The sequence below is a fragment of the Chaetomium strumarium genome, assembly GCF_033439665.1.
Source record: "Chaetomium strumarium strain CBS 333.67 chromosome Unknown B0T15scaffold_2, whole genome shotgun sequence".
NCBI lineage: Eukaryota > Fungi > Ascomycota > Sordariomycetes > Sordariales > Chaetomiaceae > Chaetomium > Chaetomium strumarium.
This window is the reverse complement of record NW_026944430.1, coordinates 4,365,963-4,379,514: the sequence shown is the minus strand read 5'-3', so window position 1 is coordinate 4,379,514 and position 13,552 is coordinate 4,365,963. Positions and strand designations below refer to the sequence as shown.

Here is a 13,552-nt window from a genome sequence, read left to right as displayed (position 1 = left end):
ACGACAACAGCTCCTATTGGCCGAGACCAGAGCTATGCTTATAATAAGCAGAAGCTAACCTGTTTTAGTATGGCGTATGTGCAGTACATAGGTACTTACCTAGGAGGTGTCCATCAACCTTTTCACTCACTCCGTGCACAGTACGACTCCAGGTTCCGTTCTGCGATGTCCTCTCATCCTCTTGGGTCAGCGCCAAGTGCCCAGAATCAACAGTGCAGAGTATGGCGTCTAATGCAACCTCTAAATCATGCTATAACTCCCGGGTTGTTAGCTCCAGGCCAGACTTAACCGCCCCAAACCACGCCTCCCTTCAGAGGCCACCTCAACCCCGACTTTGCACAGCAATAGCTACATCCCGGCGAAGAACCTGCACAGGTTAGAACCAGCCAGCCCCCACGCCCTGACGCTTCCTGGGTTCTATCTCTCCCCAGACAAAGCCTCTCAGACGACGGCCCTGCTCTCTACCTAGCCTGACGCCATCGTAATGCAAGAAAGAAACGTTTGAGCCAGGCAGGATACAGGGCCGCCAACCCCTCCTTTCACTGAACGGCCTTGGCCTTCCTCAACGAGTTGTAATGTTCGCCCAGACCATAGCCATGGCGATAATACGCCAACCAAAGCGTCTTCTTCTTCTTCTCCCCTTTCTCCTTCCCTTCCCCCTCTCCCTTCCCATTTTCTTCCCCCGTCGCAGGCGAAGTGGGCGTAACAACCTCCACGGGCCTCCCATCCCCCTGCACCACCCTGATCTCCACCCCATACGCATTCGCCAGCGCGCTCAGCTCCAGCTGCCCGCCCCACTCGGCCGTGTCCCGGATCTTGCCCACATACTCATCCACGCCCTCCTCCAAGAACCCAGCATACTCGTCCCTGTGCCCGGCGATCCAGTCGGCCGCCGCCCTCCTCACGACGCGGTACGGCTCCTCCACCACCGTTTTGGCGTCGAACCCTTCCCCTTCCCCATTCCCAACCCCACCCCGACCAACACCGCTTTCCGGTCCAGGTCCTATTCCTGTTCCTGCTCCTTCTCGTAGTAGCAGTAAGGGAATGCCGTTGACCTCCAGCTGGTCGGCCACCGCCGAGAAGAGACAGTGCCCGTCCGGCGCGATCTCGTGCTCGCGCAGCGCGTGGGCCGCCAGCTCGCGCTGCATGCGCTCGCGCTCCAGGCCCCGGCGGTCTGTCATGTTGGACGCCTCGGCCTCGGCCGCCTGCGCGGCGGCCTCCTGCTCTGCTGCGCGCCGGGCGAGGCGCTCTTTCTGGCGGTTGCGTTTCTGTTTTTGCGGCTGCTGCTGTTGTGTTTGTGGCTGTGGCTGTGATTGCGTCGATGGTGAGAGGGTTGTGGTGTTGAGTTTGTTGGTCAGGTTGGTTACGGCGGGCTCTGATGATGATGACGGTGGTGGTGGTGGTTGTTGTGGTTGTTGGGATTCGTCCTGTTGTTGTTGTTGTTGTTGTTGTTGTTGTTCCAGTGCTGCTTTTTCTCCTTCTTCTCCGTCATCGTCGTCGCCCGCGCCAGTGAGTTTCCTTATCTCCTCCTCCTGCCGTTCTTTGAGCTGGCGTTCGAGCTCGGCGCACTCGTCGTTGACGAATTTCCGAGTCTTTTTGGTCGCGTTCTTCTTCTTGTTGGTGATGCGCGACTGGAGGTCTCGCTGTTCCTTTCTGTGCCGCGCCTGCATCTGCTCCAGGGATTCCACTTCCCCATTGACTGTGTTTTCTGCCGAAGACATCTTGCCGTCGGGTGCAACTGCCAGTTTAGATATGCTCTTAGGTGTGATTCCGAAAGGTTTCATCAAACTTTACGATCGGAACTTTGAAGTTTAAGTCATGGCGGGGCAGTGGCGGGGTTGATGTACTAAAACTAGTATTAGTACTAGCAGGTTAGGGTTATGCCTTGCCCAAGAGTACAATACATAGTACTAGTAGCATGGGCCTTGAGACAGAAATAGGTACAATACAATATCCATATTCATCCAGATCCATTGCTGATGAGAGAGGCATGACCCGGCGATACTGGGTCATCCCCTCGGAGCTGAGCTTCAAACCGGGAATACAACACGATCTATCGTCCATGACCGTCAGAATAGCACTCGCGAGAACAGAAGGAAAGCCAGAACACTCATCCGGGTCAGAAGAGATTTTATCCGTGAACGGCTCTCTATAAACGTGGCAGGGCCAGTTGGGTTTCCCCAGAGCTGATCCAGATAGCTACCTACTTAGTACCGTAGTTATGCCACAAGCTCGCGGTGCAACACTGCAAACCCGCTGCTAAAGCCCGGTGTTGTAGCGCTCCTGATGAGAGCATCTAAGAAAACAGCAAGAGAATAAATATACAGACATGAAGCTAGACGCAAATCTTCAGCCAGCTTCAGAAAGCCCAAAAAAATATTGGTATCATGTCAAAACGGGTGGCATAACAGCAAAGCGATACCGCACCCTCCCAAAAAAAAAGAAAAAAGAGAGAACCTGTACCTACTAGTAGTTTCCCCTCCAACCGAGAAATATATATATACCCAGTGAGGTAGAAAGCGAAAAGCCTACACTCTGCAGGTGGAGAATGAATCCATCCAGGTCACAAAGGGGAAAGGGAGACGACATATGCCGGTCGTAAACAATGACCAGGAGCGGCAGGCTCTTTGTTTTGAATTAGGAAATAGAAGTTATAGATAATAGAGATGCGCGTCAGTCATGACGTGGAACGCGGCTTGGGCCACAGATGTTAGATGTGAGAAAAAGAAAATCGAAAAGAGAAAGTAAGTTTTAGAATCCTCTGAAGGGGTCGTCTCTCAGATACCACTCGTCCAGGTCGTCTGTGCCTCCCGTGCCCCGGGTGCCTCGGCTCTGGTAGCTGTCGCGTTGCCGGCTCCGGCTGGCCCTGCGCCGGAGCTCCTTGCTTCGCCGTCGTGCCACATACCGGAAGTCTTCGTGCTCGTACGGCGTCTCGGGCTGGCTGAACGAATGGGGGCTGATGAAGGCCTCCATGCGCACCGTCCCAATGGCGTCGAAGAAGTTGTTCGTGACGGGGACGCTCGGCCGGCTCGAGGCCTCCGACGTCCGACTCACGCTCCCGGTCGCCCAGCTCATGCCGCTCGCTCCCGTGACGGCGCTAGCGCCCGTGTTGCTGTAGATATCCGAGGAGCCAGCAGTGATGACACTGTTGCCCGCCGTGCTGTTTGTTGAGGCATGATACGAACCGCTCCCGGCAGGGCCGGAGAATCCGCGGAAGGAAAGGGGTGGCGGCACGTGGCCGCCGGTGTTACTTCGCTTGCGCCCGTGGACCGGCATCTGGTTCGCTCGGTCAGAGAACCGCGGAATGCTCGGCGGCTCGGCCGCGTCCCTGGACATGTCCCTTGTGTGTGCCGGGAGATGGTAGATCTCCGGCACCGGAGGCCTGAAGGTAGGGATATTGGGAGGAGCGCTGTCGATCTGGGGTGGTTCCGCCGGATCAGACTTGATCACAGCCGTCTTCGCCTTGGTGAGACGGATTGAGTCGCGGATCTGCCTTCGCTTAGGTTTCGGCGCTTCATACTGCTCGACCAACGGCTTCGGCTGCGGCACCGCCAGTGTGTCGGGTATGGCTTGGTTGGAGTGAGCCAGGAACGACAGCGATGTCAACCAAACGTAATGGCGTTCGGCGTTTGTGGCTGTGAATTTCAGCGCCCGCTGCGGCGTAAGGATCAGGATAGACCTGTTGAACACCTGGGCCACGCCCTTTGGAGGCGGATTGTCGTCCTTGACATCGAGCACCGATTGGATCAACACTGGAAGAGGTCAGCGAGTGCAGAACCAAAAGTAGGCGAGGAACCAATGTCACTTACACTTCCGGCCAGACTTGCCCAGCAGCGCGCTGCCTGAAGCCGGCTGCTTACTGCTCCAGAGAATTGCACGCTCATAGGGGGCGACCCAAACCCATCTCTTGTGACGATCATTGCTGCTGTCGTCGGCGCCCTTGGTATCCGCAACACCAAAGGACTTGCGCCTGCGCACGTACTTGAACATCCATTCGCCGACCATGGTCTGCGCGATGGAGTCAACGACCGTGGGAGGTTGATTCGATGCCCCCTGCGACCCAGCTCCTGTATCTACCGTGTTCGCTGTCGTTGTGGACGGCTGAGACCTGTGGGTCTTGTACCGGTATCCGTCCCTATGCCGAGGCGTCGTGGTATCGTTTCTTGGCAAGGGGGGCAGCCTGGGACTCTCGGGCGCTTCGGTACTCAGCGAGACCGGCGGCGGTGAGCGGCTACCGCGCCGCCGAGACCTCTGATTCCGAGGGAAAGCAGCCGCGGAGCGCACCTTGCGGATACTGTTCGCGCGGTAGTGGCTGCGGTTCGAGCCTCGCCTAGGCCAAGCTTCGGGGCCTCTGCTTGGGCTTGTCCGTCCTTCACTTGGAGCACTGACGCTGACCGGTGGCTTCCTCGAACTGGCCCGCGTCGGGATAGGGAACGGAGGCTCCGTCGGGTCCGTCAAACTTGGGCTCCTAGCCCGCTGGTGCGATGCAATGCCACTCTGGATCATGGCAGCCCTGCGCATGACGCTCGACTTCGTACCGAACATGAAAGACCGCCCGCCGCGCCTCGAGCCCCTTCTGCCGAAGCCAGTATCCCGCACCTCCCGCATCGGGTAAGCGGAATCGAGGCTTTCGGGAGTCTCGACATTCCGGGGTAAAACGCGCCCGCTGTACTTGGGTGATAGGGTGTTCTCCGACGAAGTTACTGTTCCTACGGAGTTGCGCTTTCCTGCACGGCTCGATGCACTCCTTGGGTTCGGCGCTGAGAGAGCAGTGCGGTACTCAGAGTCGCTGAAATCAGCTTCCATGAACTCATCGGCCTCGTCGGTACTGTTTCCATCAAACCCTGCGAACAAGCTGCTGATCCGTGGCGGCCGTCGCATGGGAGCCTTCTGGCTCGACAGCGGACCATTGTCATTGTTCCCAGGGTAGGCATCGTAGGTTCTCTGCTCCAGAATCGGAGACGGAAGGCTTGGAGGCGACGAGGGTATCTCCGTCAAGCTTCGTTTGCTGTCCAGTCGTCGCGGATTTCGCGGAGGCAGGTTCCCAGGAATAGGAGTGAACTGCCGTGTATCCTCTGAGGCAAGATCCGCTGTGCCGACAGCGGGCGAGGCGGGCCTGGATGTGATGGCGGAGGGATGTAAGTGCGGCGGCAGCTTATCCAACCGCTTGTCAACCCGAATCTCTTCCGTCTGCATGGCGGAAGACGTCATGGAAGTCGTGATCAACAGCGACACTTGGCACCCGAAATCCTTGGTCAGCTGTGGAAGTCGCGGCTCGCGAGGCGTGCTTGGACGGCTTGAAGGGATGATGCTAATACTGGGAATGGGCATTGGGAGTCCGAGCGAGGACGGACTGAGCGGAGGAGGCAGGTCATCGGTCTGGGTGGATGCAGAAACCATGTCGGGGGTTTTTGGTTTGGGTGTCGGTGGCATCTCCTGGAACGGCGTCTTAGGAGTCTTCGGCGGACTCAGCGGCTCCTCGGCGGTCTGCGACGACCCGTTCACCATCAGACTATGGAGGCCAGGCGTCTTGATGGCGAGCGTCTGTCCAACATGCACCCGTTTTCGCCGCTGGTTCGCCTCGATCTCTTGGTCGGTACGCGGCGGGCTGTCGACATCGTAGGGCCTCTCGTATCTCTGCACCAATGGGGAAGGTTCGGGGGTCGAAGGCGGAACGGGGCCGACTTTTGGCGATGGCGGCGGTGAGTATTGGATTCCCGTGTCCACATAGCTGGCATTAGGTGCTGGCGGCTCCGACTCCTCAACCTCCTTGATGATACCATCCTCGAGCCGTTCAAGAGCAGCAGGGTTAAAGGCCAGCTTCCCGCGAAGCACGCTTCCCGGCCTCACCATGCTATCGCTGCTCTGGTGCCTCCGGTGCGTTCTGAAAGCAAAGCTGTCCCGGCTGAAGTTCCGCGAGTGACCCTTCGACAGGACGCTTTCCCGACCGCCCCAGTCGCTCTCATCGTCATAGTCGCCATCGAGTCCCAACTCGTCAGCTAGTGAGTTGCCGTTCGCCTTGAGGATGCTGTTTGCGACCGAGAAACGGATGCTGTTCGTGATGCTCATGCTCCTAACACTGGCCGCGTCGTCCTTGCCGCTTTCTTCCCCGTCGCTTTCGGCACCGTTGGAAACTATGTTCAGCGCAGTGGCCTGGGCAGCCTGGAATGCCGCAACCTCATCAAGCACCGCCTTTAACCTGCTTTCGGCGACATGGATTCTCCGCTCAAACTTGCGCTTCTCCTCCTCCCAGTCGTCCTTTTCTTTTGCCCACTGCTGGTGCACCCGTTCCGAATCTTCCTCCTGGCTCCGTAGCTTCTTTTGCGCTGTTTCGAGTCGCTTTTTCGTCTCGGCAGCCGACTCTATCGCCTCATCGCGTTCCCGGGCCAGTTCGCCAATCGCCGAGGATGTACCCCCTTCCAGTAATGAGAGTTGCCGCTTTAGCGATCGAGCTTCCTTCCCAGTCGACAATACCGTCGCCTGCAGGGATTCCGACTCCTCTCGTACCGTGTGTAGCGACGTCTCGAGGCTCTCAATAATCTTCAGCTTCTCCTCCTGATCACGTCTCAGAGACAGAATCTCGGAGACCAAGCTCGCATGGAGTGTCGGTGTGAAACGGCGCGGGTCTAAGATGCTGATGTTCTCATCCATGCTGACGTCTCTGGAAGACCTTTTCGACCCCCTCTCACTCTTGTCTCCAGGAAATGGCGGCGGAGAACGACTTTTGCCCTTCTTTCCGGGTGGTGTGACAGACCTCCCTGATTTTCGTGAACTCCGTGAGACGGTGCGCGAGAGCGCACGATACGGAGGGTCAGCGGGGACCGGCGGAGGCACCGCCGGCCCGGTCGACTCGTCCTCCGTCTCCCACACGTTCATCGTGACTGCAGCTCAGTTGTTCGATGACAGACGAAACCGGCGGTCTGTTGCGCGACCCAGCAAGAGGGATTCAGTTCATTTCCACCGTTCGGGGCGCCAAAGAGCCGCAGCCGTTTTGCTTCGAAAGTCGAGCGCGCGTGTTAGTGGTGAGCCGATTGTATGTACTTCGTCGTCGAGCCGAGTTGCGATGATCCCTGTTCGAGCGAGCCAAGCCGTACTTGCCTTCCAAGTCCTCCTCAACTCAAACGTTCTGAGTATCTGGCCTAGTTCCAGAAATGACATCCATCGGTTTGTATGTATATGGTCAATCCCTGGCAGTAATTGGTCGGTTAGCAAGCCTGCTGCCACGTTTGTTCGCCGAAAGGGCTGGGGCTATAGCATATGTATTAAGAACGGGATGCCCCTGAGCCGGGGCCGAAAACGTGGGTGACACCTAGCATGGGCCGAAGGGGTGAAAACCGGGCTCAACGAGCTTGAACACCGACTCACAGATAGAAGATCAACCGTCTTCCAACCGCAGAGACGGCGGTAGATGGGCAAGTCGGCGTCTCCAAATAGGAGGCAATGTTTCCAACTCGAGATACTGACTCGGCGCTCTCGAGGAAACCCCGGGTTTGCCACGAGGAGGTGGGGCTGGGGCGGAGATCAGATGAACTCGTGGGCTGTGTGTAAACCGATCGAGCTCAAACTCCTGGGAAGCAATACCAGAGCTACTAAGGTGCCTGAGCACAATGCATTGGTCAGTACAAGGCGGGTGAAATAGATGCTTCGGGTGCGCCATTGGGAAGAGCTGCCACCGCGTAACCCTGCGTCGTATGTATGTACCTACCTCGGCCCCGAACACAGGCGGGTGAATGGACTAGATGATAAGTCGCAACGCAGATCAGAGTCCTGGTTCACAATCGAGCACGAAGAGCACCAAAGGCAGAGGCGTTGAAGCGAGTGACATGAAAAGAAGTAAAGAGAAGGAATGGCGCCCAGGCTCGGTGTATCGCGGCACCACTTGGTCGAAAAAAGAAAGGACTTGTCAAGCAGAAAGACACGCGCTGACCCCTCGGGTCGACCGGCGGAGAGAAAGGGCTTTGCAACACAGCGCCGTCAGAGGCAACAGAGGTGTGCAGGGCAGCAGCGACACCAGACTCGAAATTAAGAAAGAAGATTCGGACAATGGCCCGAACCGGCTGAAGGTTAGATTGTAGTAACGTTATTGCACGATGCAAGCCCCCCCTTGAGCAGATCTGGGCTGCTCGGTCTCTTGTATGAGTGCTCCACTCTTTGACACGAGCCCATCAAGAGCTCGATGCAGTGTGCACTGTACAGGTGCAGCGAACTGCAGAAAGTGGGGAACATGGCTCGAGCATGGAAGGCCCTGCCGAAGTGGTGAACAACGGCCGTGTGGCCTGCAGAAGCGATCGCTTTGACCAGCTCTTTTCTATCCAGTGTGGAGCTCGAATCGCGAAGCACATGCAGGACGAAGAAGACCTCGACACGCTCGAGCACTTTCAACACAGGCCGATTGGTTGCCGTTGCTGCCGGCCTCCCGCACCTCCACCGGCCCATCTGCGGAGGAACCACTGGCGGCTTAAAATTGTTACACGGTCCGTGCGAAGCGGGATTGGACATGCGTTGCGACACAAAAGGGGTTTTTAGTGAACGTTGTGTTATGGAGTTCGATTTCATCCGATCAGAGCAGCACAAAATATAGCACAAAGAACCTCGACGATCTAGGAACGGATCACTCGGGCCGCCCGCCAGAGTTCCGAGGGCCTGGTACGGGGAAACGTCGAAGCGAAGCCGAGGGAATCACGATTCGAAGTCGCAATTTGGACTTCGAGAAAGGAAGGAAATGGACGGGCCTCTCCCCGGTCTCCGAGTCTGCAATACGCCCGGCCACCCTCAGCATTTCCATCTCTCGGCCACCACGGCACGACAAGAACACCGGCCATTAGAAGCCTCGGCTGCTTTCTTCGCTCCGATTTCGCAAGAGTATCACCACCCAACACACTGCAGACTCGCAAAGCTACAACCGAACGTGCGAGCGCCCACGAGGCGTACGCCGCCCAGGACGGCCGTTCCCGGGTTCATCAAGAGAGCCATGGCTCCAACGTGCTTCCAAGTGGACGGGACCCGAAAAGGGATGAGACCCCGGGTCTCACTACAGCGCTAAACCTTCTTGGGCAGGGCCTCTGTGACGGCTGTGTGGCGGCGAATAGGATGCAGAGCCTCAGGTGAAGCCAATTTCCTGATGTGAGAGGACGCTGACGATCACCGGCGTCCAGGGTCTGCCAGCGGGGTTCTGCGTGGGGTTGCAGCTTGCAACAGCTTTCCCTCCAAAGCCCTTTTTTAGTGCACGGTCTCTGACCTCGACAAGCTCGAGTCATTCCAGAGGTACCAGTTCCATATCTGAGAGATGAGCAACTCGAGGGGTGGTTTGTCTGTTCGCAGGTGCGAGACCAAACAAGCCAGCCACCAAAGAGCAACAATGCGCAAACGGGCCAGCTCTCGCGAAGCCGAAGTGGAAGTTGGAAAGTCGTGATGGCTGTGACCGCGCCGTTCCAGACTCCTTTAATGAAAAGTGCCCCACCAGCGCCTTATCACCGGATGCCGCGATGGAACCAAACATTCCAGAGACAAAGCTTGGCATCGGCGCCGTCATGATGCCAAGTCCTGACCCGGGTACGGAGCACGTCAGGAACAATCACGTCTACGAAGGTTTCGTGCTGCTAGGCGATACGGACGGAAGGCACGGTTGTTGAACCGCTGAATGTTTATAACAGCCTTAACCTGTGCCTGTCGAGCAACACTTCCGTCCATCAACTTCAACGGCACCACACTCTGCCACCGTTGTGGAAAGAACAGCCCAGTCTAGGGGCGACAGCATGGCCAGAGGTTCGCGTGGGAGAGACACGGACTACGGCAGGCCTCGCGACACAATTTGTGCGACTTCGCAGACTCTGGAGGGCGTTCGAGAACGCGAAGCGTCCGCCCAGCTGTTGCCTCTCATTTACCCAGACGCCACATGTTTCCTGCGCGGGTGCTCGCGCTCAACCGTCTTTTTCAACGACATCGCGTCGAACAAACTGGAGCCTGTCAAACCTGCAAATGTGTTTCGACCTCTCACTTCGGCCAACTCGGGCATGTTTGTGACCACTAAGACTTACGGATACAGGGAAGCAGGCGGGAAAAAAGCAACGCGCCCTTCTGCCAAACTGCAGCCACAAGTGTAACTGATGAGAGACCAACATCCGTCCGGGGAACTGAAACGTTACGGCGCCAATGTCGGCTGTGTCCCTGGGCAGAATGTATCTTCTGAAATGCTATAAGCCAATGACCCGGCCATCTGCAACGCGGGGAACTCCCATCACCGAAATGGCTGGCCAATATAGGTGGACAGAGAATATACAGGTCGCTTTCCCCCGGCCGCAGAAGCCTGTTGGCCAACATCAGGTCCAATCCTGTAGCGAATACACACCCTCACTGCGGACTGCAGTGCTGATCTGTGGCTTTCCGCAGGAAGACCAGACAGCTTCCGTCTTGTGACTCTTGTCAACCTACTGGGCCGAAGGAAAGACGCTTCCGCGCCGACTACAGCTTTGCGTTGCAATACTGCACCGTTGTCTACGTGGTACGATATTAGAGAAGTGCATTATTATTATTTTTTGCGCTATCCTCGGGAAGCGCAATCACCCGAAGCGAACTCCGGGCTGAAGCATGCTCATGTAAGCCATTGCAGACTGCCAACCCGTGTATGTGTATGCAATGCAACGGCATCCCTGAAAACGGGGGATATATGTAAACACCAGATAGCCGGTTTCAGACCCTGGATGTGCACGCGCAGCAGAGCGCGTCCTAATTTAATCTCGCAGGTGACAAACTCGCATCGCGTGCACTCACATGCAGATAGTACTAATATTATCGGTCTAACCTTCTTGATAGACAGACGGGCCGGTAGGAATATGACTTCTCTGCAAGGCGTTTGTTCGCCGACTTCGCTACGTCTCGTGTCGTACTACGTATCAAGGAGACGATAAGCCTCCGAACTAGATCATGAACCGAGATTCAGACACCTGCTCTGAACTGAGGGCAGTTTCGGGAACGTCACAGTTGCGACCTTACATAGACCTAAGCCATCTTTAGGTTACAACCTAGGGACTCTGACTACAGTACCTACCTAGGTAGATCATGGCACGTGAATTCGGAGACCAGGTTCAATATACGACGCCGCGATACCAGTCACCTGGACACACGTCGCTTTCAGTTGTGGCACTCGTTTGAGCTCTGATGGGCAAGCCAGTTGAGAGAGCAGGGTACGAATTTCCGTGTACTCGGGGCCTGCCTAGACTATTGCGAGTCCACAGTGCTTCCCGTATGCCGGCACAGAGTAATTACCTACCAGTTACTCGGTCGAATGCTTCCTCGCTTCGGGGAGCCCAAAAACCTTGCAGACTCCAGAGGGCAAACATATGGCTTGCTCGGGAGTCGCCCTCCCGACTCTTTGTCTCCACGTCAGACATGCCCTTTCCTAGACTTCCGTCTGTTCTGTTGAAAGCTATGAGAGGAGAGGTCCCGGCTAAGACAGGGAATTGAGCACTCCGTAGTTATCCAGAGATCCGTAGCATCGCGCAAACTGACCTGGTCTGAACAAGTGTGGTGCCGGGCGAAGAGGAAGGTCAGCTCAGCCACCTCCTGGGAGACCACAGAAGGGAGAAGGAGGGTTGAGGAGGTAGGGGTTTCTTCGTGCTCGGGTATCCTACCAAGAAAGCCCCAAGATCCGACGAATGTCCGCCAAACAAGTCCGGGGCGTGCTCGAGGGTCTGGCAGATGAAAGATCGGAGAGCAGAGGTCCCACGGCAGGGCAGAGAGTGAAAGCCAATGCCACCGAGCAGGTTCGTGATCCACACGTGCTGGTTGTTCCAGGCGTTTTGCGGCTACCTTACTTCGTACTGTATTGTATTGTACATACTGTATCTGTTCATCTCCGTCAGTCCCTCCGTCAACACTTGGTAGAGCTCCATTCTTGGTGGTTGCTGAAGACACAGACGAGGAGAAAAGGGACACAGATACGGAACGAACCGGCAACGCAGAGCTTGATATTCATCCTAGTTCCCCATCGTTGAACGGGATTCCGAACGCTGGTGTCGCCGAGAAACTTTGTCGACCCCCTGCTGACAATGTTTGTTGTCAAGCTACTTATTACTGTTGTTCTCGGAGACATCATCTTAGGAAGAGATGGGGAGTGGAGCGGTTATCTCCGAGCCATTGTTGTGTGTCCCAAAACAAGCTGTCAGGGGCAACGCCCTAACATGGCATAGGCCGCTGTTAGCTACAGTAACATCCCATACATGACACTCACTGATGGGGTGTCGTTATAGACGGTTGACAAGCGTTACGAAACCCGTGATCCGAGAAGCGCTCGCTGTGTACAGCTGTCCAAGGCGCGCGTGGGAGCTGATCTTCTTGACGGAGTGTGTCCCGAGCTCCTGTCAGGTTGACCACTCAGGACCGAGCAGCGTGTTGCTAACCACTCTGTTGCCCACGAAGCAAAGCTCAAGGAGTAGATACGACGGGAAATAAGATGACCGGGTGCACCGACCACCGACCCTGAAGGCACAATACAGGACTACTAGTACCAGTAATCATCAAACACTCCGCTCCTGACTCGAACCCGGTCAGGGGTAAGCAAACGCGATAAGGAGCAAGATAAACAAATGGAGATGGAGGCCGAAAGAAAAGGAGGCACAGGATACAAATTGTGCCAGGGAAAAGAGACGGCACCCAGCTGTCACGTACGTATCTGCTTACATGGCGAATACACTATCACCAGGGCAAGCTAACGCCCAACATCTAGATCCCCTTGTTGTCGACGAGCCCAATTTTTGAATGTAAGGAGTGTGTTACACTGACCGAAGGGGAAGCAGCAGAGTCTCTCGGCAGAGGAAGAAGAGGAGACAAGCGTTATATACATGTAAACGAATAAGTGTCGCCTTGTCAACACTATGGTATCTCTGCAAGCCCTCCACTTCCCACTCGCCAACCACGGTCAGTTTCCCTACCTACAAGCCAGCCCACCCTCGCCACGCCCTACAGACACCTACTTAATTCCTATTGCGAGCCCAGCACGATCACATACGACCACAGCTCCTGGAAAGTTCGGGATCCCGTCCGCTCTCCCCTAGACAAACCAGAAAGCGCAGGATCAGTACTCAGGTCGGTGACGACTGGGGAATCCCCTGTGTTGTATGTATGTTTTGGCTCCTGAGTATTCGCTATCTTACGGATGTACTGTTTTTGTCGTGTCTGCCTGCAAGATTCCTCGTATCTTTATTAGGAGGGCTGTCTTGTGGCCATCACACAAGCTTGGCTGTCTCACGTCGGAGTGTGCTAGAGTTGCTCTTCTAGGTATGATGTACTTCGCTTTCCGCAGAAATCTACGCGCGTTTGCTTGGTCCGAGTCCACTGTCTGCGAGATTATCTTTACCCGTCCGAATGGATTGTTTTAATGCTCACCGGGAGCAAGATGTGTTCGAAGAGACATGGAAGTTTGTAGTACAGTGTTCCAGGTAAGGAAGGAAACGGCTCGTAGAGTCTCACATACTAGACCGTACCTGACAGATTATATGTTGACCAGCTGGTCGAGGCTCTCTGGTCTCAGGCTATAGTCGCGGGGAGGGGGGAT

General features: G+C 56.0%; 2 protein-coding genes across 2 annotated transcripts; both read right to left on the bottom strand.

Moving 5' to 3' along the window:
* Positions 1-539: 539 nt before the first annotated feature.
* B0T15DRAFT_491637 (uncharacterized protein) lies at positions 540-1,721 on the bottom strand (the record flags this gene model as incomplete). Its single annotated transcript, XM_062866800.1, has 1 exon — positions 540-1,721. The coding sequence occupies one exon, from the start codon at positions 1,719-1,721 to the stop codon at positions 540-542; it is 1,182 nt and encodes a 393-aa protein (XP_062724884.1).
* Positions 1,722-2,267: 546 nt separating this feature from the next.
* B0T15DRAFT_129854 (uncharacterized protein) lies at positions 2,268-7,053 on the bottom strand. The gene is made up of 2 exons (XM_062861739.1): positions 3,810-7,053; positions 2,268-3,752 (listed from the first exon to the last, which is right to left on the bottom strand). The coding sequence occupies exons 1-2, from the start codon at positions 6,874-6,876 to the stop codon at positions 2,752-2,754; spliced, it is 4,068 nt and encodes a 1,355-aa protein (XP_062724883.1). The 5' UTR covers positions 6,877-7,053; the 3' UTR covers positions 2,268-2,751.
* Positions 7,054-13,552: the final 6,499 nt, after the last annotated feature.